Below are 25,013 nucleotides of genomic sequence, written 5' to 3' on the forward strand. Positions count from 1 at the left end.
TGGTTATCCTTCTGGAAAGTTCTCCCATCTCCACAGAGGAACTCACGATATCTGTCAGAGTGATCATGGGGTTCTTGTCACCTCCCTGACCAAGGCCCTCTCTCGATTGCTCAGTTTGTCCGGGTGGCCAACTCTAGGAAGAGTCTTGGTGGTTCCAAACGTCTTCCTTTTATAATGGAGGCCACTGTGTTTTTGGGGACCTTCAATGCTGCAGACATTGTTTGGTACCCTTCCCCAGATCTATGCATTGACACAATCCTGCCTCGGAGCTCTACAGACAATTCCTTCAACCTCATAGCTTGGTTTTTGCTCTGACATGCACTGTCAACTGTGGGACTTTATATAGACAGGTGTGTTCCTTTCCAAATCATGTTCAATCAATTGAATTTACCACAAGTGGACTCCAATGAATTTGTAGAAACATCTCAAGGATGATCAATGGAAACCGGGTGCATCAAAGCAAAGGGTCTGAATACTTGTGTAAATGAGGTATTTCTGTTTTTTAAATTTTTAATCATTTTAATTTTCAAAAATGTCTAAAAACCCGTTTTCGCTTTGTCATTATGCAGTATTGTGTGTAGATTGACGAGGAATGTATTTGATTGTATCCATTTTAGAATAAGGCTGTAGTGTAACAAAATGTGGGAAAAGTCGTGGGGCCTGAACATTCCCAATGCACTGCATGTATGACAATGATCTCCAATAACCAAAAGTGGTCTAAAAATCCTCTGCTCCCCTCCCAGAATCCATAGCTCGCTCCAGCAAGCTGCTAAACTGGTGTCAGAGGCAGACTGAGGGCTACAGAAAAGTCAGTGTGACTGATCTCACCATGTCCTGGAAGAGTGGCATGGCCCTGTGTGCCCTCATCCACCGCTACAGACCTGACCTCATGTGAGTCACATATACACATCTGGATTAAAGGTCGACCGATTAATCGGAATGACCGATTAATTAGGGCCGATTTTCAAGTTTTCATAACAATCTGAAATCTGTATTTTTGGGCGCCGATTTAAAATATATATATATTTTTTTAAATAAAAAATTAAACCTTTATTTAACTAGGCATGTCAGTTAAGAACACATTCTTATTTTCAATTACGGCCTAGGAATGGTGGATTAACTGGCAGAAGCAGGCGCGTAACGATTCATTCAAACAGCACTTTTGTGCGTTTTGCCAGCAGCTCTTCGTTGTGCGTCAAGCATTGCGCTGTTTATGACTTCAAGCCTATCAACTCCTGAGATGAGGCTGGTGTAACCGAAGTGAAATGGCTAGCGTGCGCTAACTAGAGGGATGGAAGCTATACTGTTACACTGGCAATACTAAAGTGCCTATAAGAACATCCAATAGTCAAAGGTTAATGAAATACAAATGGTATAGAGGGAAATAGTCCTATAATTCCTATAATAACTACAACCTAAAACTTCTTACCTGGGAATATTAAAGACTGTTAAAAGGAACCACCAGCTTTCATATGTTCTCATGTTCTGAGCAAGGAACTTAAACGTTAGCTTTCTTACATAGCACATATTGCACTTTTACTTTCTTCTCCAACACTTTGTTTTTGCATTATTTAAACCAAACTGAACATGTTTCATTATTTGCTTGAGGCTAAATTGATTTTATTGATGTATTATATAAAGTTAAAATAAGTGTTCATTCAGTATTGTTGTAATTGTCATTATTAAAAAAAAAGCTAAAAAAATTTGGCTGATTAATCGGTATCGGCCCCCTTGGTCCTCCAATAATCGGTATCGGTATCGGCGTTGAAAAATCATAATCGGTCGACCTCTAATCTGGATGTTGTATTTCTGAACCTATTTCGCCTGTATTTATTATAATCCTCAATGTCTCATCTTTGAGAGCACATCAACTCCTCTCGATTTACAGCATTTCCCTCACTCAGACGACAAATGTGCAAAATTGGCGGGAGGGATGGGGGCATCTCTTTGTCATGCTGTGCTCAAATTTATAATGGCTGTCAGTCAAAACCCACACAGCGCTGTTAAACGGAGAACCTGAGCTCTGATGTCATGTATAGCATTTTACTGTACAGCCACTGCGTTCCAATTTAGGCGATTTACCAATGACAAAATCTGCCAATTTCAACACATATATACGGGATGGCGGGAAAGGGTTAAAACTGTCACGGTCCATGGACTGGAATTTCCTATCTGCTGTGTTTACGGCATTGTTTGTTAGTAGGAAAGGGTTAAAACTGTCACGGTCCTTGGACTGGAATGTCCTATCTGCTGTGTTTACGGCATTGTTTGTTAGTAGGAAAGGGTTAAAACTGTCACGATCCTTGGACTGGAATGTCCTATCTGCTGTGTTTACGGCATTGTTTGTTAGTAGGAAAGGGTTAAAACTGTCATGGTCCTTGGACTGGAATGTCCTATCTGCTGTGTTTACGGCGTTGTTTGTTAGTAGGAAAGGGTTAAAACTGTCATGGTCCTTGGACTGGAATGTCTGCTGTGTTTACGACGTTGTTTGTTCGTAGCATGTGTTATTTATCTCCTAGCTTTGGCAGTCCAGGCCTTGGTTCAGTCTGTATGTATATCATACTAAATGACGTGACAGCTCACAGTCAAACTGCCTGTTGAGTCAGGGAAAAGGGTGTATATGTGCGAACACACACACACACACACACAGCAGAGACTGACACATTGCCCAACGAGGGGTGAGATGGGGTTGTTACCCTCTCCTGGCTCCACAGCGATTAGCATTATAACCCATTTGTCTTCTGACTGACCTTACCACGCGGTTGTTCTCCTCTGCTGGCTTTCATAGCCCAGATGATGGTGGGAGGATGATCGGGGGCTGCATGGATGGGGAAATATGCTCTCACAATCACTCCCAGACAGCTGTGATTGGTTCCCACTTCCCATCACTAATGCTGCAGCACTAAACATACAAAGAAGGGGGGTAACATGCTAATGGTTTTAAATTGGTTATATATAGGTGAGGTTGTATACAGATGTTTCAAGTATGCTAAATGTTTTTATTTATTTTCATATGCAATGTTATCACCCACAACAATTGACATCCACATCATTAGTGGATGTTCAAAACAGTAAGGACATTCTTAATTATTACTAATACCCCCCCACCCTCAGAACAGCCTTCATTTGTCGGGGCATGGACTACAAGATGTCAAAAGCGTTCCACAAGGATGCTGTCGAGTTGTCTGGATGTCCTTTGGGTGGTGGACCATTCTTGATACACAGGGGAAACTGTTGAAGGTGAAAAACCCAACAGCGTTGCAGTTCTTGACACAAACCGGTGCGGCCCTGGCACCTACTACCACACCCCGTTCAAAGGCTCTTAAAACTTTTGTCTTGTGCCATTCAGAGGCTGAATGTACATGTCTCAAGGCTTAGAAATCCTTCTTTAACTTGTCTCTTCCCCTTAATCTACACTGATTTTGAAGTGGATTTAACAAGTGACATCAATAAAGGATCATAGCGTTCATCTGTATTCACCTGGTCAGTCTATATCATGGAAAGAGCAGGTGTTCATAACATTTTGTACACTCCGTGTATAAAGATTATACAACCACAGCATCCACTGCTTCGTGTGTTTGTCATGTTTATTGGGGAAAGTCAAGTGATGTTTACATTCACAGTGCTGATGGTTGTGTTGACTCCCATTTTGACTCCAGGTATTTTCCTGACTCTCTCTGCCCCACAGTGACTTTGACTCCCTGGATGAGCGGGACCAGCAGAAGAACAATCAGCTGGGCTTTGATGTGGCCGAGAGGGAGTTTGGCATCTCACCTTGCATGACGGGCAAGGAGATGTCCCAGGTGGCGGAGCCTGACAAGCTCTCCATGGTCATGTACCTCAGCCAGTTCTACGAGATGTTCAAGGACACAGTGCCCCCTGGGGCCGGAGGTGAGTACTGTATTTTTATTTTATTTTATTTTACCTTTATTTAACTAGGCAAGTCGGTTAAGAACAAATTCTTATTTTCAATGACGGCCTAGGAACAGTCGGTTAACAGCCTGTTCAGGGGCAGAACGACAGATTTGTACCTTGTCAGCTCCGGAATTTGAACTTTCAACCTTCCGGTTACTAGTCCAACGCTCTAACCACTAGGCTACCCTGCCGGTTTTGTAACTTCGTTTTTTGGGGTGCAGGTTGAATGAAATGTTATAGCCGACGTGAGTAAGACCTTTAAACAGTTTAACATTCACAAGGCGGGATTTCCAGGACTCATACTCGGAGCATGCGCTGACCAGCTATCTAGTGTCTACACTGACACTTTCAACCTCTCCCAGACCCAGTCTGTAATACCTACATGTTTCAAACAGACCACCATAGTCCCTGTGCCCAAAAATGCCAAGGTAACCTGCCTAAATGACTATCGCTCCGTAGCACTCACATCTATCCATAAAATGCAATTTTTTAAAATACATTTTTGACTTTTAGCCCCCTTTTTTTCCCTCCCCAATTTTGTAGTATCCAATTGGTAGTTAGTCTTGTCCCCTACGGACTCAGGAGAGGCAAAGGTCGAGAGCCGCGTGTCCTCCAAAACACAACCCAACCAAGCCGCACTGCTTCTTGATACAATGCCCGCTTAACCCGGAAGCCAGCCGCACCAATGTGTTGGAGGTAACACCGTGCACCTGGCAACCGTGGCAGTGTGCATTGCGCCCGGCCCGCCACAGGAGTCGCTAGTGCGCGATGGGACAAGGACATCCCTGCTGGCCAAACCCTCCCCTAACCCGGACGACGCTGTGCCAATTGTGCGCCGCCCCATGGGTCTCCCAGGCGCGGCTGGCTGCGACAGAGCCCGGACTCGAATCGAGAATCTCTAGTGGCACAGCTAGCACTGCGATGATGAAATTATTTTAAAGTCTGGTCATGACACACATTAACACCATCATCCCAGACACCCTGGACCCACTCCAATTCACATACCCCCCCCAAAAGATCCACAGATGACGCAATCTCTATAGCACTCCACACTGCCCTCTACTACTTAGACAAAAGGAACGCCTACGTGAGAATGCTGTTCATTTACTACAGTGCAGCGTTCAACACCATAGTGTCCTTGAAGCTCATCACTAAACTAAGGACCCTGGGACTAAACACCTCCCTCTGCAACTGGATCCTGGACTTCCTAACAGTCCGCCCCCAGGTGGTAAGGATAGGCAACAACACATCTGCCATGCTGACCCACAACACAGGGTCCCCTCAGGGGTGCGTGCTTAGTCCCCTCCTGTACACCCTGTTCACCCACGACTGTGTGGCCGTGCACGACCCCAACACCATCCTAAAGTTTGCTGATGACGCGACAGTGGTAGGCCTGATCACCAACGACAATGATGCAGTGTATACAGAGGAGGTCAGAGACCTGGCAGTGTGGTGCCAGGACAACAACCTCTCCCTCAACGTCAGTAAGACAAAGGAGCTGATCAGGAAACGGAGGGCAGAGCACAGCCCCATACCTCACGGCTAGCAGTACAAATTCTGGAACCAACAGGACCCTGAACAGCTTCTACCCCAAGCCACACTGGACTCTACCCCCACACTCACATGCTTACACTGACACCCCAACACACACACACACACACACAGGTCCTGTGTGGCTCAGTTGGTAGAGCATGGCACTTGCCAGGCCAGAGTTGTGGGTTCGACTCTCACGGGGTGACCAGTTTGAAAAAATATGAAAATATGTCTGCACTCACTACGTAAGTCGCTCTGGATAAGAGCGTCTGCTAAATGACGTAAACGTAACTTGCATACATATTTTCTGCTACCTATATATAGCCATGTTATTTTATTTGATAACTATTTTTATATGTTGTTATAATGTTTTAACTCTGCATTGTTGGAAAAGAGCACCTAAGTAAGCATTTTACTGTTAATCTACACCCGTTGTCTACGAAGTATGTGACAAAAAAGAAGAAGACTTTGATTCGATGTTAATTCGGCACCAAACAGACTGTACCGGGGAGTGTCCTACCTGAACTTGTCCAATGAGAAATACTTGTTTAAATTAGTGTGCCCTATTGAATGCGACCCTGGTGTACGGCCTTACATTCTCTGTCTGTTACATTTTCAGGGGACCAGAACATGAGCCCTGAGGAGAAGGCTGCGTTGATCAACAGTACAAAGTCCCCCATCTCCTTCCTCAGCAAGCTGGGCCAGAGCATCGCGATCTCACGGAAGCGTAACCCCAAGGTCAGGACTCAAATCAATCAATCAAATAGATTTCATAAAGCCCTTTTTACATCAGCAGTAGGAAAAGCACAGTGGCCAGGACTCATAGCCCATTACATCACTGTCAGCAGTCTCATTCCCTTTAACACGGATTACTGTGTTTCTGTCACGTTTTAATGCTAATGTAGGAATCAGTAGGTGTCTGCCTGAAATAACCAGTGACATCATGTGATCGACAGGACAAAAAGGAGAAGGAGGTGGATGGTTTGGGGAAGAGGAGGAAGACCAGTCAGGCTGACCACTCTGAAGACGTGGGTAACACTTTCAAGGGTTCAAACTCAGACGCTGAACTCCACTTCGGAGCTTTGAAAACTGAGAGAAACTGTCACGTAAACTTTATTCTCCGACTGGTCTCTTCCTGTCCATGTGTTTGTAACAGGAAGAGGTTTTGAGGGGTAACCGTGACGACAGGCCATCTAACAGTACTGCTCTGACAGAAAGGAAGATGAAGGAAGAGTCAGCAGCTCTAGGGAACCACAACAAAGTCAAGTCCATGGCCACCCAGCTCCTCGCCAAGTTTGAGGAGAACGCCCCCGCCGAATCCAAGGGCCTCAAAAGACAGGTATGGAGAGACTCCTATGTGTCTGGTGGGTGTAAGGGGTAGTCTTGCTTGCCTGGGTGTAGGAAGAGACGACAGTGAACTGTTTTAAACATGAGAACTGTTGCTTGGGATCTAGCCTTCCTGGATGGTAGATCACATGGTGACGGCTCTGTTTGCACACAGTGTTGTGTGTTTGTCAAATAGTAAATATGCAGATCTATTTCATCTCACGGCGTCTAACATGACTAATAGTCTCGTGATGCCGAGTGTGTAGGAGCACTGTACAACTGTATTATTGTGTTGAACACCAGGGCCTGTATGAAGAAGGCTTCTCAGGGTAGGAGTGCTGATCTAGGATCAGTTTTCCCTTTTTTAGGTCATGAATAATTCTGATATAAAGATGGATCAGCACTCCTACTGTGAGAGACACTTTGTGAATACGGGGCCCAGAATGCTAATATTAACGTGTCCCAGGCCTGGCAGGATATTGTTCCGTGGTAACAGAAGTGCTGATTGTGCTGACTGGCTTGCTCCTCCAGGACTAGGTCATGAATGGGGTTTACAGAGCCAGTCTAAGACCTGATCCTGGGTCAGTCACCCTGAGAGGCCAGTACTGCTGGCCTGGAGCAGTGGGAAGGCTATGTGGGTTAGTGGAACACAAGCCACTATTGTTGACATAGAAAGACACAAGCAGCATTCCAGAGTGTTGCCATTCCACAATGCCTGCTCGGGCTGTGCGCTTTGCAATCGCTACAACTGCTAAGATCGCTGATACTGAGGACCACTTGGTTCATGTAAATTGAATAGATGAAACGTTAGAAGTGAATAGCATGGCCCAGGTCAAGTGGTGTGCCGAGTGAACAAGCTTTGTGCCGAACGTTTGAAAGGTCTCTCATTTGGTCACATATTTGTACAATGTAAAATATGATTGATTCACCAGTCTTTAGTTGTCATCTTTCCTAATGGTATAATAACCAGCTACAAATGGCTCATCGAAGACTATGTACATGTTGTTTGATAGGAGCTAAGCCCTACTTACGATGAGTCCCACTGGTGGTAATATCACATTGTATTCTGCTGCTGCTGTGTTGAATTGAATTGTGTCTGTTCCACCAGAATGGCTGAAAGATGAGCCTGTGTGTTGGGTGTTTCCAGCCAATGGGCTTCACTTTTTCACCCCATCTTTGACCCTTCTGCTCTTTGCATGAAATACTGATCATGTATTTGCCACAGTGTCCATATTACAGTTCTTAATTCTGTAGTCAATTATAAGCCTGAGATGGGTCCAGCTGGTACAATAATCATGCATGTCATGTTGTAGTCATATTACGTTACACACATGCAGCATGCTATTCTTATGACAAACTCCATTTCCTTTGAGTCCTTTTTCTCCCAGTTACATTTTTTTCCAACCAGCATGTCTCCTCGTGATTCACTTCCCTCTCTCTATTTTTCCTCTCTTCCAACATCTCCTCTCCTCCCACCATGGATCATGACCGTGACTCATGGGGATATTGCTCACCGTGTCCTGGTCTGTTATTGACCATTTTGGCTGTCACTCATCTTCCACTCATCTTCCACTTGTCAAAGGGGGATTCTCTGCCCAGTTTGGGTGTCGTCCTGGCGCTGCCCCCTCCCCCTGCCTCCCTGGGCCCCCCCAGGGAGCCTGTCCGCCTAGCTCCGGTCCCTGCATGGAGACAGGTAAAGAGTGGACGCCTCACCTCCCTCCCCTAGACCCTAGTCTAACCCCTAAGCAACCTTGCCTCTGCTGTGTTTGACAGTTGTATAGCTTTGTGTGCAGATTGTAGCTTACTAACTGTTATTGATCATAGACATAGCACGTCTCGTTTTCTGTAGACTTTGGAGTGGTGAAACCAGTAGTTTCGATTTTGTTAATGACAACAACAAGAAAAGGTCAGAGTACGTGTTCTAAAAGTTCTGGATCTGATAGTTTTGTGTGTATTGCCAGAATAAGCAGCTGTGCGTGGGTGCCGTCCGTTGACCTTTCGACCCAGACGTCGTGTTTTCTCTTGTCCCGTGTGGATTGTCCCTCTCCATCTTCTTCTCCATCTCCCCTGTCCCGATCTCTTTCTCTCCCCTGTTTTCTCTTGTCCCGTGTGGATTGTCCCTCTCCATCTTCTTCTCCATCTCCCCTGTCCCGATCTCTTTCTCTCCCGTTTTCTCTTGTCCCGTGTGGATTGTCCCTCTCCATCTTCTTCTCCATCTCCCCTGTCCCGATCTCTTTCTCTCCCCTGTTTTCTCTTGTCCCGTGTGGATTGTCCCTCTCCATCTCCCCTGTCCCGATCTCTTTCTCTCCCCTGTTTTCTCTTGTCCCGTGTGGATTGTCCCTCTCCATCTTCTTCTCCATCTCCCCTGTCCCGATCTCTTTCTCTCCCCTGTTTTCTCTTGTCCCGTGTGGATTGTCCCTCTCCATCTTCTTCTCCATCTCCCCTGTCCCGATCTCTTTCTCTCCCCTGTTTTCTCTTGTCCCGTGTGGATTGTCCCTCTCCATCTTCTTCTCCATCTCCCCTGTCCCGATCTCTTTCTCTCCCCTGTTTTCACTTGTCCCGTGTGGATTGTCCCTCTCCATCTTCTTCTCTATCTCCCCTGTCCCGATCTCTTTCTCTCCCCTGTTTTCTCTTGTCTCGTGTGGATTATCCTTCTCCCTCTCCCCTCTCGGACTCCCTCCGTATTGCCTCAGAAACACACCCAGCAGCAGGAGCAGCTCAGCTTCCGCTATAAGGAGACGGTCAAGTGTCAGACCCTACCTATCAGAGGGGAGCAGGTACTGCTGACCTGGCTGACGCTGTAGTAGTCCCTGCCTAGTAGGCCATCTCCCCTCTCCAGCTTACCAGCTAACCATGCTATCAGTGCTAGCTACTAGCTAGCCTAGCATCTCATGCCTTCATAGACAGACATGCTTTCACTTTAGATGAGCTCAGTTAGCTTAATTGTGCTAATAATCAAAGATGTAGCTAATCATTGTAGCTTCTTTGTCGTTTCTGTGTAGTTCTTTTTAAATGATAGATGCAGAGTCTAATAGTTTGAGACACATGGCTAGTTCAGAGCTGTGCTTGATTGACCCCTGAAAACTAATCCTCAATTAATTTGCTGGATATAGTCTGCAATTAAAAAAATATAGATTTTTTTTTTTGTGGAAATATTAGTTAACACACCATTAAGCCATTGAAGGTAGACTCAGCGATTATGATGTAGATGCAGAAAGTAAACAGCATAGTGGAACAGTTTCCACTACAACTAAGAGTGTTGAAGCGCGAGGCTCAACTTCTCTGGTGTTTTGGTGCCCAGCCTACCACACTGTGAACCAGACCCCCCAGTGTCCGGTCTGGAGCGTCACAAGCCCTTCTGGTCGGCTACTGCGTAGAGACCTAGCGGTGCCAAAAGCGCTCGTCTGCCCTAGAAAGCCGATGAAAATTGCGATCGGCAGAACGGCCAAACAAGTCATTTTTTGACTGCTGTTTTGGGCTCTAAAATGTGTTTTATTGTGATCAAGTTCGATCCCCACAGTGAATTATTTAAAAGTTTGCTATAAATTGAGATATTTAAGTAAATACTGATCCATTCTGACTACTACATTTGCCGTCACACAGGACCACGTACAGACACGGACCAATCGCAGGCCGGCAGGCTACTTGGAGGTTCATTCACACTCTTTGCACGTGTCTCTCAGGCAGGATGAAAACGACATCGACCATGATCCTTTGCTAGTTAGGGCCACTTTCACCATGATCCTTAGCGTTTTTGTTGTTGTCGTGTCATTCAGCCCCATTCAGAAATATGGCGCTTCAAATTCAAATACTTCCGGCTTCATACGCCATCGGTAGTTTTCCATAGGAATACGTGTATGATATCTTGCATCTCGTTCATCTCAATATCTGCGGTGCTGCTCGTGGCAAAGTAATTTAGCTATGTTTACCTTTAACATCTAGACTGAGTGGACAGTGAGAACCTTCCAATACCACATTTCCATCTCACACACTCATTTTCAGTGATTAGTACTCCTGTTTTAGTAGCTCTTTAGACTCTCATAAGTATACTCTCACTCTCCACAGTATTTCATGCTTTCCTCCTCATGCGATTTAAAAATATATATATTATTATAATATTTTTTTCCCCTCAGCCCTCTTTTCCCCATTCATCCATAAGGTTTTTGTGGCTGTTGAAGGGGGAAAAAATGCTTGCTCTCATGCTTGCGAACTGTATTCTAACTAGAGTTGGGAAATGTGGTTTATTCGCCATCATTTTCCACATACATCCAGTGGGTGGTCTTTGTGCGCTGTGTGTGTGTCCTGGTGTGTCGTTCAACAGTGTTGGCGTGAGTGTTTAGTGTAGTAGAATGCCCCTGGTAGTAATGTGAATGAGTGTGTGGGTGAGGGTAGCCCTGTAGCAGATGATTGTTTTAGCCTAGTGGATGTGACTCACGAGTTAAATTGATATTAAAATGTAAATGTGTGTGTTGACTTCAAAAGTTAATTCAGATGAGGTAATATGATACCTTGAATGGTATCGATTTGAATGTGCGTGTTAAATGGTGGACGTCGGTGACACCAGCAAGTGACGGCCTGTCCTCCTCTCCTCACTCAAGCCAAGAAGCGGTAGAGAGTGGTGTTCGGGCTCACGGAGCTGCCCTAAGAAAACCATTCTGCTTTCCTCCACCTCCTCGCTCTCTCTTCACTCACAGGTGACCAGTCTGTGCCCTACCAGACCAGACATACTCCCCTGTCCTCTTCCTTGTCGATCCAATACCTTTCCTCTCAGGTCTTACCTTTGTATAAGTTCTCCAAATGTGCTGCCAAAGTAGAAAGCTTGACTCTTCCTCCCCTTCCTCTTAGACAACTTCCAATCTAACTAAAATAAACTATCTAGTCTTAGTTTACATTCTTCTCGTCAGTGGGTTGCTTTTTGTTAACTTTAAGAGGGTTTGCTTATGTTGTGGCCGACCAGTGTGTAGATTGGGGCCTTGTTGCCATACTTTCTGTAGTGGAAGATCTGACAATGTATATAGCATGCTGTGGTTTGCTTATGAAGGCCTAGATCGGAGAAATATGGTCCTAGCTCTCAGTGTGTGTCTGTGTGTGTGTGTGTGTCTGTGTGTGTGTCCTTAAGCACTGTGATAGAGACGGTTTGGAGGAGGAAGGGACCACACAGGACCAGACACTTCAGGCTCACCGGGTAACAACCATGGTTGCATGGGCCTGCTGTAATCAATACTAACCCTTGGGGAACGAACAACCCAGACAGAGTGTGTGTGACTGGATGTCTCTACGGATTGTGTGGGGGAGAACGGAAGGAATTGTTGTGGGCAGACTATAATGGTTGGCACGAACAACAATCAAAGGGTTAAGCAGGTGATGACTTGTGCCATTTCAGGGCTAGTTTCATTTGGGCACGGTTGTTGTTTGTTTTCTTGTACCATAGCAGTGCTTCCATGCTAACTCATATACAGAATACATAATATGTCTGCCCTTTGTCATTAGTGGTCTCATATTTAATAGCCTTTCATAGGGTTCTAGGCCAACCATACCAGCTAACTGCATCAACCCAGTGTCATCGAGTTTTGGGGAAAACACACTGTAAACACACACAAGGCTTACCTTGGTTTGCTCTGCAGAAATGGGAATCCGTGCAGCTTGAGGAACCAGAGCCTATTCACATCCCTAGCATCCAGGAGAGGTCTGCGTGGCTAGTCGCTAAGTTTAAGGGTAAACCCGAGAAACTAAAGGTGAATACCAAACCGTGCTGTCTAGAATCAGTGAATCCGTTATCTGTAAGTGATAGGCCTACTAGATGTATTGCATTTGTGTCTTTAGTGGCAGTGTTGGTTTACTCCAGTACACTTCATAATTCTGATCATTCTCATTCCTGTTGCCTTCTCTAAACAGTTCCATTTCTCTGTCCTCTCTCTTTCCCCTGGAGCTTAAGAAAAAGCCCTCGCGTTTCTTTATAGAACAGTGGCACCTGTCAGCCAGAACCCTCAGCCAGAACACACAAAGCCTCCTCTCCCCCCCTGAAGCTCTTGGACAGGTATCCTCTCCTGCCTGGAAACACGACCACCCTTACACTGATTTCCATAGATTGGCTCGATTAGAATTATACAGCACTCATCTCTAAGATAGATCTACTGCCATTAAGGACCGCTGCATTGTAATATTTGACCGAGGCTGAATTTGCCCCTGTGTTTCTACTGCATGGCAAATGGAGATCAATGAAAAATGGTTGATAAGGGATGTGAAGGTGCAGCATTCGTGACATCCTTGTTAGTATGCATAGGTCAGGTAAACCTGTTCACGTAAAAATCACTTCAACCACTAACGCAAACCTCAACGATCTTTCCTGGTTAAATAAAGGCGAAATAACGTCAGGGTCTTGTGTGGAGCACGGGGATGTTTTGTAGAACAGCACTAAAAATACCATTCCATGTCTAAACTCTGCCTTTCTATTCCTATTCTATTCTTTTGTAAACGAATAATGACTTATTCTGCAGGAGATAGAACCGCTGCGCTCTGATGACCAACTGTCACGACGTGCCTTTAGTGTACAGGAGAGGGCTGAGCAGCTAGCCTCGCAGTTTCAAGGCAAGCTGGCAAATCCACAGGTGATATACTGTACGCCACCACCGCTCGATAGCCCCGAGTCCAAATTCCAAGTCTAGGACTTTACGACTACCAAGGAACCGGCCTCGTCTCTGACCTCTTTAGTCACTTTACAATTTATCATGAATGTCAGATGGAGCGATAAACTGATGAATAAAAAACATTTAGGTTTCGAGTAGTCATACTATTTGCTCAGTATCAGTCATTACTGTTCTGTAGAATTGGAATATGAGGGATCTTTCCTCATTTGTCTTTTCTCTAACCAAGTCATCCTGTCATAGCTGCCCTTTCTCTTCCCTCTTTTTCCCCCTGGAGTCCACGAAAAAAAACCTTGCATTTCTGTATACAAAAGGGGCACCTGTCCCACAGCCAGAACCCAGAGAGCCCCCTCTCCTCCCCTGAAACTCTGAGACCGGTAGCCCCTCCCTTCTGGGAAGATTGACAGTTGAAATCACCCTAACACTCACTGGCTCTTGAAGACGGGCCAAATAACTCACTGCCTGGCCTGTGATATGTAATTGAACTGATCTCCAATGTGTGTCCTAACAAGCAAGTTCACACTGCATACAGGAATGGTTCATATGATGTATGGATGTAAAAACGCATCCTGCCGTTTTAGTCAAAGATACTACTCAGATTGCTGTGGTGAAAAGTGTGATGACACTGAAATGTGGAAGAGAGTGTACTGTAGTCATAGCCATACGATTGATTTATGTTCCAATAGATTGCTGTAAGTAGTCCCTTAGGTGTGGCCTGCATTGCATTTCAGTTTTGTGGTCTCTGTGCTTAGGGGAGTCCTTGCCTGATGTTTTGGCCTCAATACAGTTTAATTTGATCCTCATGTTCATAAGCCCTGTTCTGTTCCAACTGGGCTGGTGTAATCACGCCCCAGAGATGTGCCACTATAATACACCATGGTATATTTACGGTAAATCAGCCATACTTTAAAATATTTCAATCTCTTTTCTATGGCTTACGCTGTGCTAACTGACCTCAATTCTGTCTCTCTGCAGGATAAATGTTATTTTGGGATCTTTGTTGATCTAATCCGGGCCGTTTTAGGGTTACAGCTGAAGCGCGTTTGAGATATTACAGTGAATCTCTGCTCTTTTGAATGTACACAGTTGATCCTAACTTCCTGTGTCCACGGTGACCAACTATCTTTCTTGTTTTATTAGCCAAAGGGGAGCGCAGGAAACATTAACACCATAAATCTGACTGTGTGTGTTTGTGTGTGTATGCCTGTGTATATGGGTATAAGCGCATATAGCCACAGTCAAAGTCCAGGATCATACTCAGCCTCACAGAGCCAGTCAACAGCTTTCGCTCCTCATTAAAGTATTGGTGTATACACATCACATGTGTTTTATTGGTTCAAATCAAATAGGCTTTCTGTCGGACACTGCATGTGGCACGGTGTGGGTAATGGCTTTCTTTGTGCCAATGAGGGTTCAAGAGTTGTATGCAGTTGGTTTGCACATATTTCTCTTCTGTTGAAAACACTCATTCGAAGCAGTTCATTGGATGGGGCTGGTGAGCCGATCAACTGAACATGGCCTAGTTTCAGTTGAATATTTTTGCCCTTTAGTGCCTTACATAGTGTACGACCTCACCTCCCATCATAGTTTACCCCTCTTCCTCATACAACTCCTTCTACTCTGCCATTTGGTTTTGCTCACATTCCTTTGCATGTCTTTTCTCTCATCCGTAAAGGGATACTTCGGGATGTTCGCAATGAGGCCCTTTTATCTACTTCCCCAGAGTCGGATGAACTCGTGGATACCATTTGTATGTCTTGGCATGCAGTTTGAAGGAAGTTGCGAACTAGCGCTAGCGCAATTGCTAACTAGCCTTAGCATAATGACTGGAAGTCTATGGTATCGTCTACATTGCTAGGAGATACCATAGACTTCCAGTCATTGCACTAATCCCGAAGTATCCCTTTGTCTTGGCATGTCTTTCTTTTTCCTCTCTCTTTGTCTTTCTCATCCTTACTGTCCTTTCTTTCTCTCTCTCTGCCTTCGATAGAGCTATTTAAAGATGTACACAGGGGAAGTGAGCTTATTGGCGGAGCAGATAGCCAATCAGCTTCAGCCTCAAGAGGAACCTAAGCCCTTACTTGACAAGAGGGAGTTGGTAAGAGCCAATGGCATCGTAGGACACTAGGCATGTTGTAGACCCAAGAGTGAAGTGACTCCAGCTAGGGAACGTAAATGTGGTGTTTGGTGATGAGTGTAACTAGGACTTCCTTCTAGTTCTAGAGACGGATTGTAAGTGTGTGTGTGTGTGTGTGTGTGTTAGGAACTCTGTGACCAGTGTTCTGTGTGTGTGAAACATTTGACCCCACTTAAGCGTTGTGGCCTTTTGTGGTGGCTATAATCTCAGGTGTTTCTGAAAATCTTTTGCCTGGTGTTAAAAATAAATAAATAAAATGTCAGTGGCTAATTCACAGCCATAATCTACTAGGTTGTGAATGGTTTGATATCAATGGAACATTTGATCCCATATCCCCTAACTCTCTACCAGTTAGATTTTTCCCACTTAGTTGTGAAGCCGGGGGCTTCAGGAAAATGGCCTCCCACTCTCCTCATCTCTCTTTACCTCTCCCCAGCCCCTAATACTGTCTCCCCTCGTCCTCTCACCCTTACAGAGTTCCCTGAGGAAGGAGTTCCCCCAGAACATCGGGGGCAGTGACGTGTGCTTCTTCTGCCGGAAGCGTGTGTACGTGATGGAGCGGCTGAGTGCCGAGGGCAAGTTCTTCCACCGCAGCTGCTTCAAGTGTGACTACTGCGGCACCACACTACGACTTTCGTCCTACGCCTTCGATGTGGAGGACGGTACGTGGAGGAAGACCCTACTTTAAAGCCACCTGTTGTGGTTACAATGTGTAGTGTGCTTTTCGCTCAGTACAGATATGTTTGTGCTGTCTTCCCATTGAATGACTGTAGTAGTTGGTAACGTCATACAAACAGTTCTGGGATCAGACTAATACAAATGTACACTGAGTGTACAAAACATTAAGGAAACATGCTCTTTCCATGGCAGACCAGGTGAATCCAGGTGAATGCTATGATCCCTTATTGATGTCACTTGTTAAATCCACTTCAATCAGTGTAGATGAAGGGGAGGAGACAAGTTAAAGAAGGTTTTTTAAGCCTCGACACAGTTTGAGACATGGATTGTGTGTGTGTGCCATTCAGGGGCTGAATGGGCAAGACAAAAGATTGAACTGCCTTTGAACGGGGTATTTTAGTAGGTGCCAGGTGTACCGGTTTGAGTGTGTCAAGAACTGCAACACTGCTGGGTTGTTCACGCTCAACAGTTTCCTATGTGTATCATGAATGGTCCACCACCCAAAGGACATTCAGCCAACTTGACACAACTGTGGGAAGCATTGGAGTCAACATGGGCCAGCATCCCTGTGGAACGCTTTCGTCACCTTTGTAGATTCCATGCCCCAGTGAATTGAGGCTGTTCTGAGGGCAAAGGGGGGTGCAATTCAATATTAGGAAGGTGTTGCTAATGTTTTGTACACTGAGTGTACATGTGAATAGATACAGCTTGCATACCCTGTTTATATGTTCACAGAAACATCCCGCTGAATGACACAATCACTTTGTTTTGACTAAATTCAAACAGGGCACAGACATTTCTGACACACAATACGGTCAATTTAGACTCAAAGGCACCTGTTACATGATGAAGGTACTGTAAAAAGTGTTGACTCATAGGCGCGCACACACACACACACACACACACGCGCTATGCCAAGCTTTGTCCTTGTGGTTACAGTAAGAGTCATCATATTGTCCTCAGTGTCTGCTGCATGATTTATTCATTTTCTCTCGCTGAGTGTCACAAGGCCTCTCTTGTGCTCATGAAACAAGTAGCAAATTGTTCGCAATGACAAGAGTGGCTGTTTCTCCCAGTTTTAGTTTGTGATCCCAGTCATCCCACTGGTAGAGCAGACTCCAGAATGCCCAGTAGGAACTGAGGGAGGACAAAATGTTGTCTTTCTATGTACAGCATTCACTCACACACACACACACACACACACACACACACACACACACACAGGCTTTCACAGTACTGAAGAGTATGCAACAGTCAGATGAGGTTAATGCAGTCTGCAGTATGTTTGTTTTGCACTGGTTTAGTACTTCTCTGTTTCTGTCTCCTCTCCTACAGGGAAGTTTTACTGCAAGCCCCACTACTGTTACCGCTCGTCTGGTCAGGCTCAGAGGAAGAGGCCGGCACCGACCCCTGCTCTGCTCAATGCTAAGGTACTACTGACCCATCACCCCCCCCCCCCACACACACACACACACACACACACACATCCTCACACACACTCATTCTCACTCTCTCACACCCTTTCTCTCTCTCACCCTCTCTCTCTCAATTCAATTGAAGGGGCTTTATTGACATGGGAAACATATGTTAACATTGCCAAAGCAAGTGAAGTAGATAATATACAAAAGTGAAATAAACAATAAAAATGAACAGTAAACATTACACTCATAGAAGTTCCAAAATAATAAAGACTTTACAAATGTCATATTTTGTATATTTAATCTTGTAACAATGTGCAAATGGTTAAAGTACAAAAGGGAAAATAAATAAACATAAATATGGGTTGTATTTACAATGGTTTTTGTTCTTCACTGGTTGACCTTTTCTTGTGGCAACAGGTCACAAATATTGCTGCTGTGATGGCACACTGTGGTATTTTACCCTATAGATAAGGGAGTTTATCAAAATCATGTTTGTTCTCAAATTCTTTGTGGATCTGTGTAATCTGAGGGAAATATGTGTCTCTAAAATGGTCACACATTTGGCAGGAGGTTAGGAAGTGCAGCTCAGTTTCCACCTAATTTTGTGGGCAGTGAGCTCATAGCCTGTCTTCTCTTGAGAGCCAGGCAGCCTTTCTCAATAGCAAGGCTATGCTCACTGAGTCTGTACATAGTCAAAGCTTTCCTTAAGTTTGGGTCAGTCACAGTGGTCAGGTACTCTGCCACTGTGTACTCTCTGTTTAGGGCCAAATAGCATTCTAGTTTGTCCTGTTTTTTTTTGTTAATTCTTTCCAATGTGTCAAGTAATTATCTTTTTGTTTTCTCATGATTTGGTTGAGTCTAATTGTGTTGCTGTCCTGGGGCTCTGTGGGGTGTGTTTGTGAACAGAGGACCAGCTTGCTTAGGGAACTCTTCTCCAGGTTAATTTCTGTAGGTGATGGCTTTGTTATGGAAGGTTTCTGGAAACCCTTCCTTTTAGATGGTTGTAAAATTTAACGGCTCTTTTCTGGATTTTGATCATTAGCGGGTATCGGCCTAATTCTGCTCCGTTGTATACGGAGGATATTTTTTGCAGAATTAGAATGCCCTTCTTGTCTCTCATTGTTCACAGCTTTGTGGAAGTTACGTGTGGCGCTGATGTTTAGGCCAAGGTATTTATCTTTTTTTTTTGTGTGTTCTAGGGCAACGGTGTCAAGATGGAATTTGTATTTGTGGTCCTGGCGACTGGACCTTTTTTGGAACACCATTATTTTGGTCTTACTGAGATTTACTGTCAGGGCCCAGGTCTGGCAGAATCTGTGCAGAAGATCTAGGTGCTGCTGTAGGATGATGTTAGAGTTTTATTATAGCCAATTGGAATTTGTTGTCTGTATATTTTATCATTTCATTGAGGATACCATCAACACCACAGGCCTTTTTGGGTTGGAGGGTTTTTATTTTATACTGTAGTTCATTCAAGGTAATGGGAGAATCCAGTGGGTTCTGGTAGTCTTTAATAGTTGTTTCTAAGATTTGTATTTGTTCATGTTTTTGCGGTTTGTTCTTTGTTATAGAGCCAAAAGATTGGAGAAGTGGTTTGCCCATACGTCTCCGTTTTGGATAGATAATTCTTCCTGTTGTTCTTTGTTTAGTGTTATCCAATTCTCCCAGAAGTGGTTAGTCAATGGATTCTTCAATTACACTGAGCTGATTTCCGGCGTGCTGTTCCTTCTTTTTCCGTAGTGTATTTCTGTGATGTTTTAGTGATTCACCATAGTGAAGGTGTAGACTCCGGTGTTCTGGGTCTCTATGTTTTTGGTTGGACAGGTTTCTCAATTTCTTTCTTAGGTTTTTGCCTTCTTCATCAAACTATTTGTCGATGTTGTTCATTTTCTGTTTGAAATGTTTAAATTTGATAGGGAAGCTGAGAGGTCAAATATACTGTTTAGATTTTCTACTGCCAGCATTACACCTTCACTATTACAGTGAAACATTTTGTCCAGGAAATTGTCTAGATGGGATTGAATTTGTTGTTGCCCAATTGTTTTTTGGTAGATTTGGTAGACACTACTCTCCTTCAATCTATAACATTTAAAAATATATATTATTCACCTCCTTTGGCTTTGATGCCTCATGATTGAGTATTGCTCTGTTCAAGTAGAGTGTATTTTGCTGTGGTCTGATAGGGGTGTCAGTGGGCTGACTGTGAACGCTCTGAGAGACTCTGGGTTGAGGTCAGGGATAAAGTACTCTACAGTACTGCTGCCAAGAGATGAGCTATATGTGTACCTACCGTAGGAGTCCCCTCGAAGCCTACCATTCCTGCTCTTTAGGCCAAAGGCAGATGACCTCAGACCTTGTATATTCCAGGATGAGATGGTAGAAGCTTTGTGGTCCATATGTACATACCCAGTGTGCGACAGAGCTGCAGGAGTTGTGACCCGTTTTTGTTGGTTATGTTGTCATGGTTGTGCCTAGGGGGGCATATGGGGGAGAGAATGCTGTCCCCTCCAGGTAGGTGCTTGTCCCCCTGTTTGCTGATGGTGTCAGGTTCTTGTCCAGTTCTGGCATTTAGTTCGCCACAAACTAGTACAGGACCCTGGGTCTGGAAATTGTTGATCTCCCCACTAAGATGGAGAAGCTGTCATCGTTAATCGGGGTTCTATTGGGGGGGATATAGGTAGGACACATGAGGATATTTTTCTCTGTTGAGAGAATTTCCTTATTAATGTCTAGCCAGATGTAAAATGTTCCTGTTTTGACTAATTGAATAGAGTGGGGTTATGTCTGCTCTATACCAAATTAGCATACCCCCGGAGTCTCTTCCCTGTTTCATTTACATTTACATTTAAGTCATTTAGCAGACGCTCTTATCCAGAGCGACTTACAAATTGGTGCGTTCACCTTAAGACATCCAGTGGAACAGCCACTTTACAATAGTGCATCTAAATCGTTCAGGGGGGGGGGGGGTGAGAAGGATTACTTTATCCTATCCTAGGTATTCCTGAAAGAGGTGGGGTTTCAGGTGTCTCCGGAAGGTGGTGATTGACTCCGCTGTCCTGGCGTCGTGAGGGAGTTTGTTCCACCATTGGGGGGCCAGAGCAGCGAACAGTTTTGACTGGGCTGCGCGGGAACACACAGGTGTTTCACACCTGGTAGTTTGGTGGATGGGACTACCAGCTCTCAGTAACCTAGATGGCAACCAGTGGGTCTGTCTCCTTTACACCATGTTTCTTGTAGGATGACAATGTCTGTATTTCCAATTTCTTTGATGAAGTCTGGGTTCCTGCTCTTTAGGCCAAATGACCTCAGACCTTGTATATTCCAGGATGAGATAGTAAAAGCTTTGTGTTCCATGGTGTCTAGTGTTGTTTTTGTGTGGTTTAGGCCTGGACCATCACAGTAGGTGTGAGCAGAGCATGTTGAGCATCTAATCTGTCCAGGCTGGAGTGGTGGGCCAGGTAGACATTAGGTTTTGGGGCACAGTCTCACGAAATTCTTGCATTCACATGCTGTATGGTGGTGACAGGGTAAACGTCTTTTCGTGGCAGCAGGATGCGTTGGGGAAAGTGGAATAAGCTTTTTCAATCACTCCCTTGAGTGCTGTGGCCACCCTTTCCTGCTGGGCCCTCAGATCATTTGTGCCCGTGTGAATTATGATGTGGCTGGGGGACCCTAGTCTGTCCTCTGACAACATGCCTAGTGTTTGGGCACCAGAGCTTTAGCCACTTTGTGTCTTGAATGTATTTTCCATTTGAGTCAATGAGGAGCAGAATCTCTGGCTTTTGTGTGTCCTCAGTGGATGTGTGGGGGTTGTCAAGAGAGCAATCAGGGGAGTTGACAGGGGGCTGTTAGGAGGGGTTGGTGGGTCCTGTCCCATTGTTGTGTTGGGGTCTGGGGTGGGCTGTTCCGCTGGCTTCTCTGGGGGAGAGTCCCTGCTCTCTGTCACACCTCAGGCTTCTCACCTCCTCCTTCAGTGCCTTGTGTGACTCTTTTAATTTCTCCCTCCCCAGTCCGTAGAGCGACCAGCTCTCTCAGATGGCCGTCCATCTCCACCGTCTGCCCTCCAGGCCTTGTTGTGGGGTCTGTTTTGTGGGTTTGTTCTGTTTGTATTGTGTGGACTAGCTCTCTGAGCTCTACCATGTCTCTCTCTGAATGTATTCCTCTCAATCTCTCACTCTCACACTGGATCTGTTTCGTAGGATAATCAGGAAGTGTAGGATGTGTATTGACCCCCTCCTCCCATGCACTTCTGTCTCGTCTCCAGGACAACCAGGCATCCTTGCCAGCGGCGGTCACTGTGGACTCCCCCGGGAGGGGGGCGATGGCATCCCCTTCCCCCACCGAGCGCCGGTCCTCAGGTACCCCCACTATCCCGCTTTCCTCACCTCTAGCTGTGGTGCCACTGCCCTGCTTGGCCCCGCTGGCCCGGGGGAGTGGGGAGTGGCCCCTGCGCACCCTCCGCCGGACCCTGTCCTGGACCTGCCACCAGGTGGCACTAAACCCCTTCGACTCGCCATTCCTTTGTACCTACTGTGTCTACCTCCTCTGCTGTTTCACCCTCAACGCCCTGCTCAATCTCCTAGCATGACCTGTAGCATGGTGTACTACAGTACCCACAATGCTTTGTATAACATATCCCGTCTCCCTATGACCTCTGACTTCACTTCACCAACTAATTACCCTGAGTGAAACTGTATAGATCTAAGCTAGCATCCTCTATCCGTCTTTCGTATAGCTTGTTGACTTGCTGTCCTGTTGATGTAAATCTTGTGATTCTGTGTGTGTGGTGTTATTTATTTCTTGAAGATGCAGCATTCCCTCCCATTCGCATCCAATTTGGGATTGATTTTGGCTAGTAAAGTAGCCCGGCCGTCAGCTAGATTTGAAACAAATGGTGCATCTTCTTCTTCTTCATTTCTCGGCCTGGAAATTAAAATAACAGTCAGGCAAAATGATGAGCCTTCGCTGTTTTCTTCGGTGGTTTTTAAGACCATTATACTCAAGTGACCTTTTCTCACTGACTTATAGTAATTTAACAGTAACCTGTTGAATTGTAACCTGTAGTTATGTACATTAAATGTCGTATTTATCTACATTTATTTATGATATTTAACATGTTATATTACTCAAGAAGTAAGTTGTGTGCTCTTTTGCCTGCCTGTGCTTTAATCGATAGCCAAACTTGTGATTGTAACCTGTAGTGGCCTGTGACTTTCTCAGCTTTACCTTCTCCTTTTTGACCCGCTGACTAGAGCGTGCCTGTATCAGTGCTTGTGATTGGTTCTCTGTAAGCTTTACCTTTTCACCCTCCTATCAGAGCAGCCCGAAGCCAAAAGCTAGTGCTTGAAACAGTGCTTGTGATTGGCCCCTTGTGAGATCCACCCTCCCTCTCCTCTCTGACCATACCGTCAGTGGCTGTCTTGTCTGTCCTCCTGCATTCCCACCTTCTCTCTTTGCATAGGAACACCTCTACTGCCTTTCCTAAAATGTTACATTTCTCTTGCATGTACTGTGGGGTCATAGATGTAATAGCTGAAACGTGTAGCTTGATATATCTAATGTCAGGCGAATGATCTGAATTGGGAAGTTTGTATCTTAGATTATTTTAATAGGTCATCTGTAGGCCTACTATGCCAGTATTATAATTGAGGTAAATATAAGGCTTTCACCCCCCCAGCACATTTATACTTGGAACTAAGATATATTATATAAGATATAGGCAGGCCGCAGACATGACATATATTACCTGATAATGGCAATGACCTTGATCATCTCGTAACACATGCTGACCTTTGGGAATCCCTATCATTTCTGTTATAGTCTTTAGAGGTTAGTGGAATAAGACGAATTGGCTCGAGAATCTATCGTCTCATGATGCAGACCGTGTAATTGCCCTCTAAATGCTCCTCTGTGATACTAGAGTTCTGCATTCTTCAGTTTCACTCATCTGACATGAACTGTCACCACTAGCACCAGCTCATGAAAACAAATCAAATATCACACTCACTACCACACCATGCTTTGGTGAGTGTTGCGTAAGGTCATTGCTTACAACACATTGTCTGTTGGTAAGTTTCTCACTCCCTTAATTTATAAGCTACATTTAGAATGTTAAAGAAAACATTTCGAAGGGTTGCTGTGCCCTGTAGATGCGGTAAAAAGGTAAATGGAACATGACCCAAACCATTTTTACGTGTTGGAAATGCGTAAAAAAATCCCTCATTGCTCACCAGCAGAATTAGCCGTCATTTAGGCTGTTGTTTATACTGTATGTGTATTTCACAATATTCTGAGGTAAAAATCTGAGTTTAATGCTTGTATGGATGTCAATATCACTTATCAACTGCATTACAGTTAAACTACTTTGACTACAGCGACTAATTTAGGTATGCTAGCTATCCTACTAGCTCATACGAACGGGAGTTAACGTTAGCATTTAGCGGTCACTTCTAAATGTTATGCAGTGAAAATAGCCAAATATATCTAAATCTGACTTCAGTAACCACATTGTGGGCCTTTTACAATATACACTGAGTGTACAAAACATCATTAAGGACACCTTCCTAATATTGAGTTGCACCCTCCCCTTTTGCACTCAGAAGAGCCTCAATTCATCAGGAGCATGTACTCTGGTGTCAATAGCGTTCCACAGGGATTGCTGGCCGATGTTGACTCCAATGCTTCCCACAGTGGTGTCAAGTTGGCTGGATGTCCTTTGGGTGATGGACCATTCTTGTGTCACGAACCGGCTCAAAGTTCGGAAAAAAAGGGAGACAACGTGGAGATAAGGAATAACAAAATGTATTTATTAACTTAAGTAACCTAAATACAATTAAACAATGGTATGTGTAGTCAGTAGTGTAAGTGAGTGGTTGCGTGCATAAATGTGATAATGAGGGGTGTTGAAAGGTGCCAACGCAAACAAACAAAAACAGCCACAAAAATGCCACACCAAAATCTATCAATGTCTGCATGGAGAGAGTCTCCTCAATGAATGGGGGAAGAGGTGCATTTATCCTGGGACACACCCAAGCCCAGGTGTGTCCCATTTGTCCGCCCACCGACATCCTATTAAGGAAAACAAGAGCAAAGGGAAAGAATTTGGCAGACAGAGTGGGAGGGTCGTCACACTTGGTACATACGGCAAACTGTTGAGTGTGGGGGGAAAAAACAGCAGCGTTGCAGTTCTTGACACAAACCTGTGCGCCTGGCAGCTACTCCCATATCCCGTTCAAAGGCACTTAAGTATTTTGTCTTGCCCATTCCCCCTCTGAATGGCCCACAAACACAATCCATGTCTCCAATTGTCTCAAGGCATTAAAATCCTTCTTTAACCTCCCCTTCATCTATACTGATTTT

The 25,013-nt window shown here is 44.9% G+C and overlaps 1 protein-coding gene across 1 annotated transcript in view; it reads left to right on the forward strand.

Annotated features, from left to right (window-relative positions):
• Nucleotides 1-25,013, forward strand: part of LOC115109580 (protein-methionine sulfoxide oxidase mical3a-like) — a 149,229-nt gene that overhangs the window by 99,968 nt on the left and 24,248 nt on the right. Inside the window, 14 exon segments of the mRNA XM_029634623.2 lie at nucleotides 744-891; nucleotides 3,689-3,891; nucleotides 6,068-6,186; nucleotides 6,405-6,476; nucleotides 6,605-6,787; nucleotides 8,357-8,467; nucleotides 11,373-11,468; nucleotides 11,894-11,959; nucleotides 12,399-12,509; nucleotides 12,704-12,811; nucleotides 15,409-15,516; nucleotides 16,031-16,217; nucleotides 17,569-17,663; nucleotides 21,919-22,012. Of these exon segments, the coding sequence (XP_029490483.2) occupies nucleotides 744-891; nucleotides 3,689-3,891; nucleotides 6,068-6,186; nucleotides 6,405-6,476; nucleotides 6,605-6,787; nucleotides 8,357-8,467; nucleotides 11,373-11,468; nucleotides 11,894-11,959; nucleotides 12,399-12,509; nucleotides 12,704-12,811; nucleotides 15,409-15,516; nucleotides 16,031-16,217; nucleotides 17,569-17,663; nucleotides 21,919-22,012 (1,701 nt within the window).

Source organism: Oncorhynchus nerka, linkage group LG25, assembly GCF_034236695.1.
Source record: "Oncorhynchus nerka isolate Pitt River linkage group LG25, Oner_Uvic_2.0, whole genome shotgun sequence".
Classification (NCBI taxonomy): Eukaryota; Metazoa; Chordata; class Actinopteri; order Salmoniformes; family Salmonidae; genus Oncorhynchus; species Oncorhynchus nerka.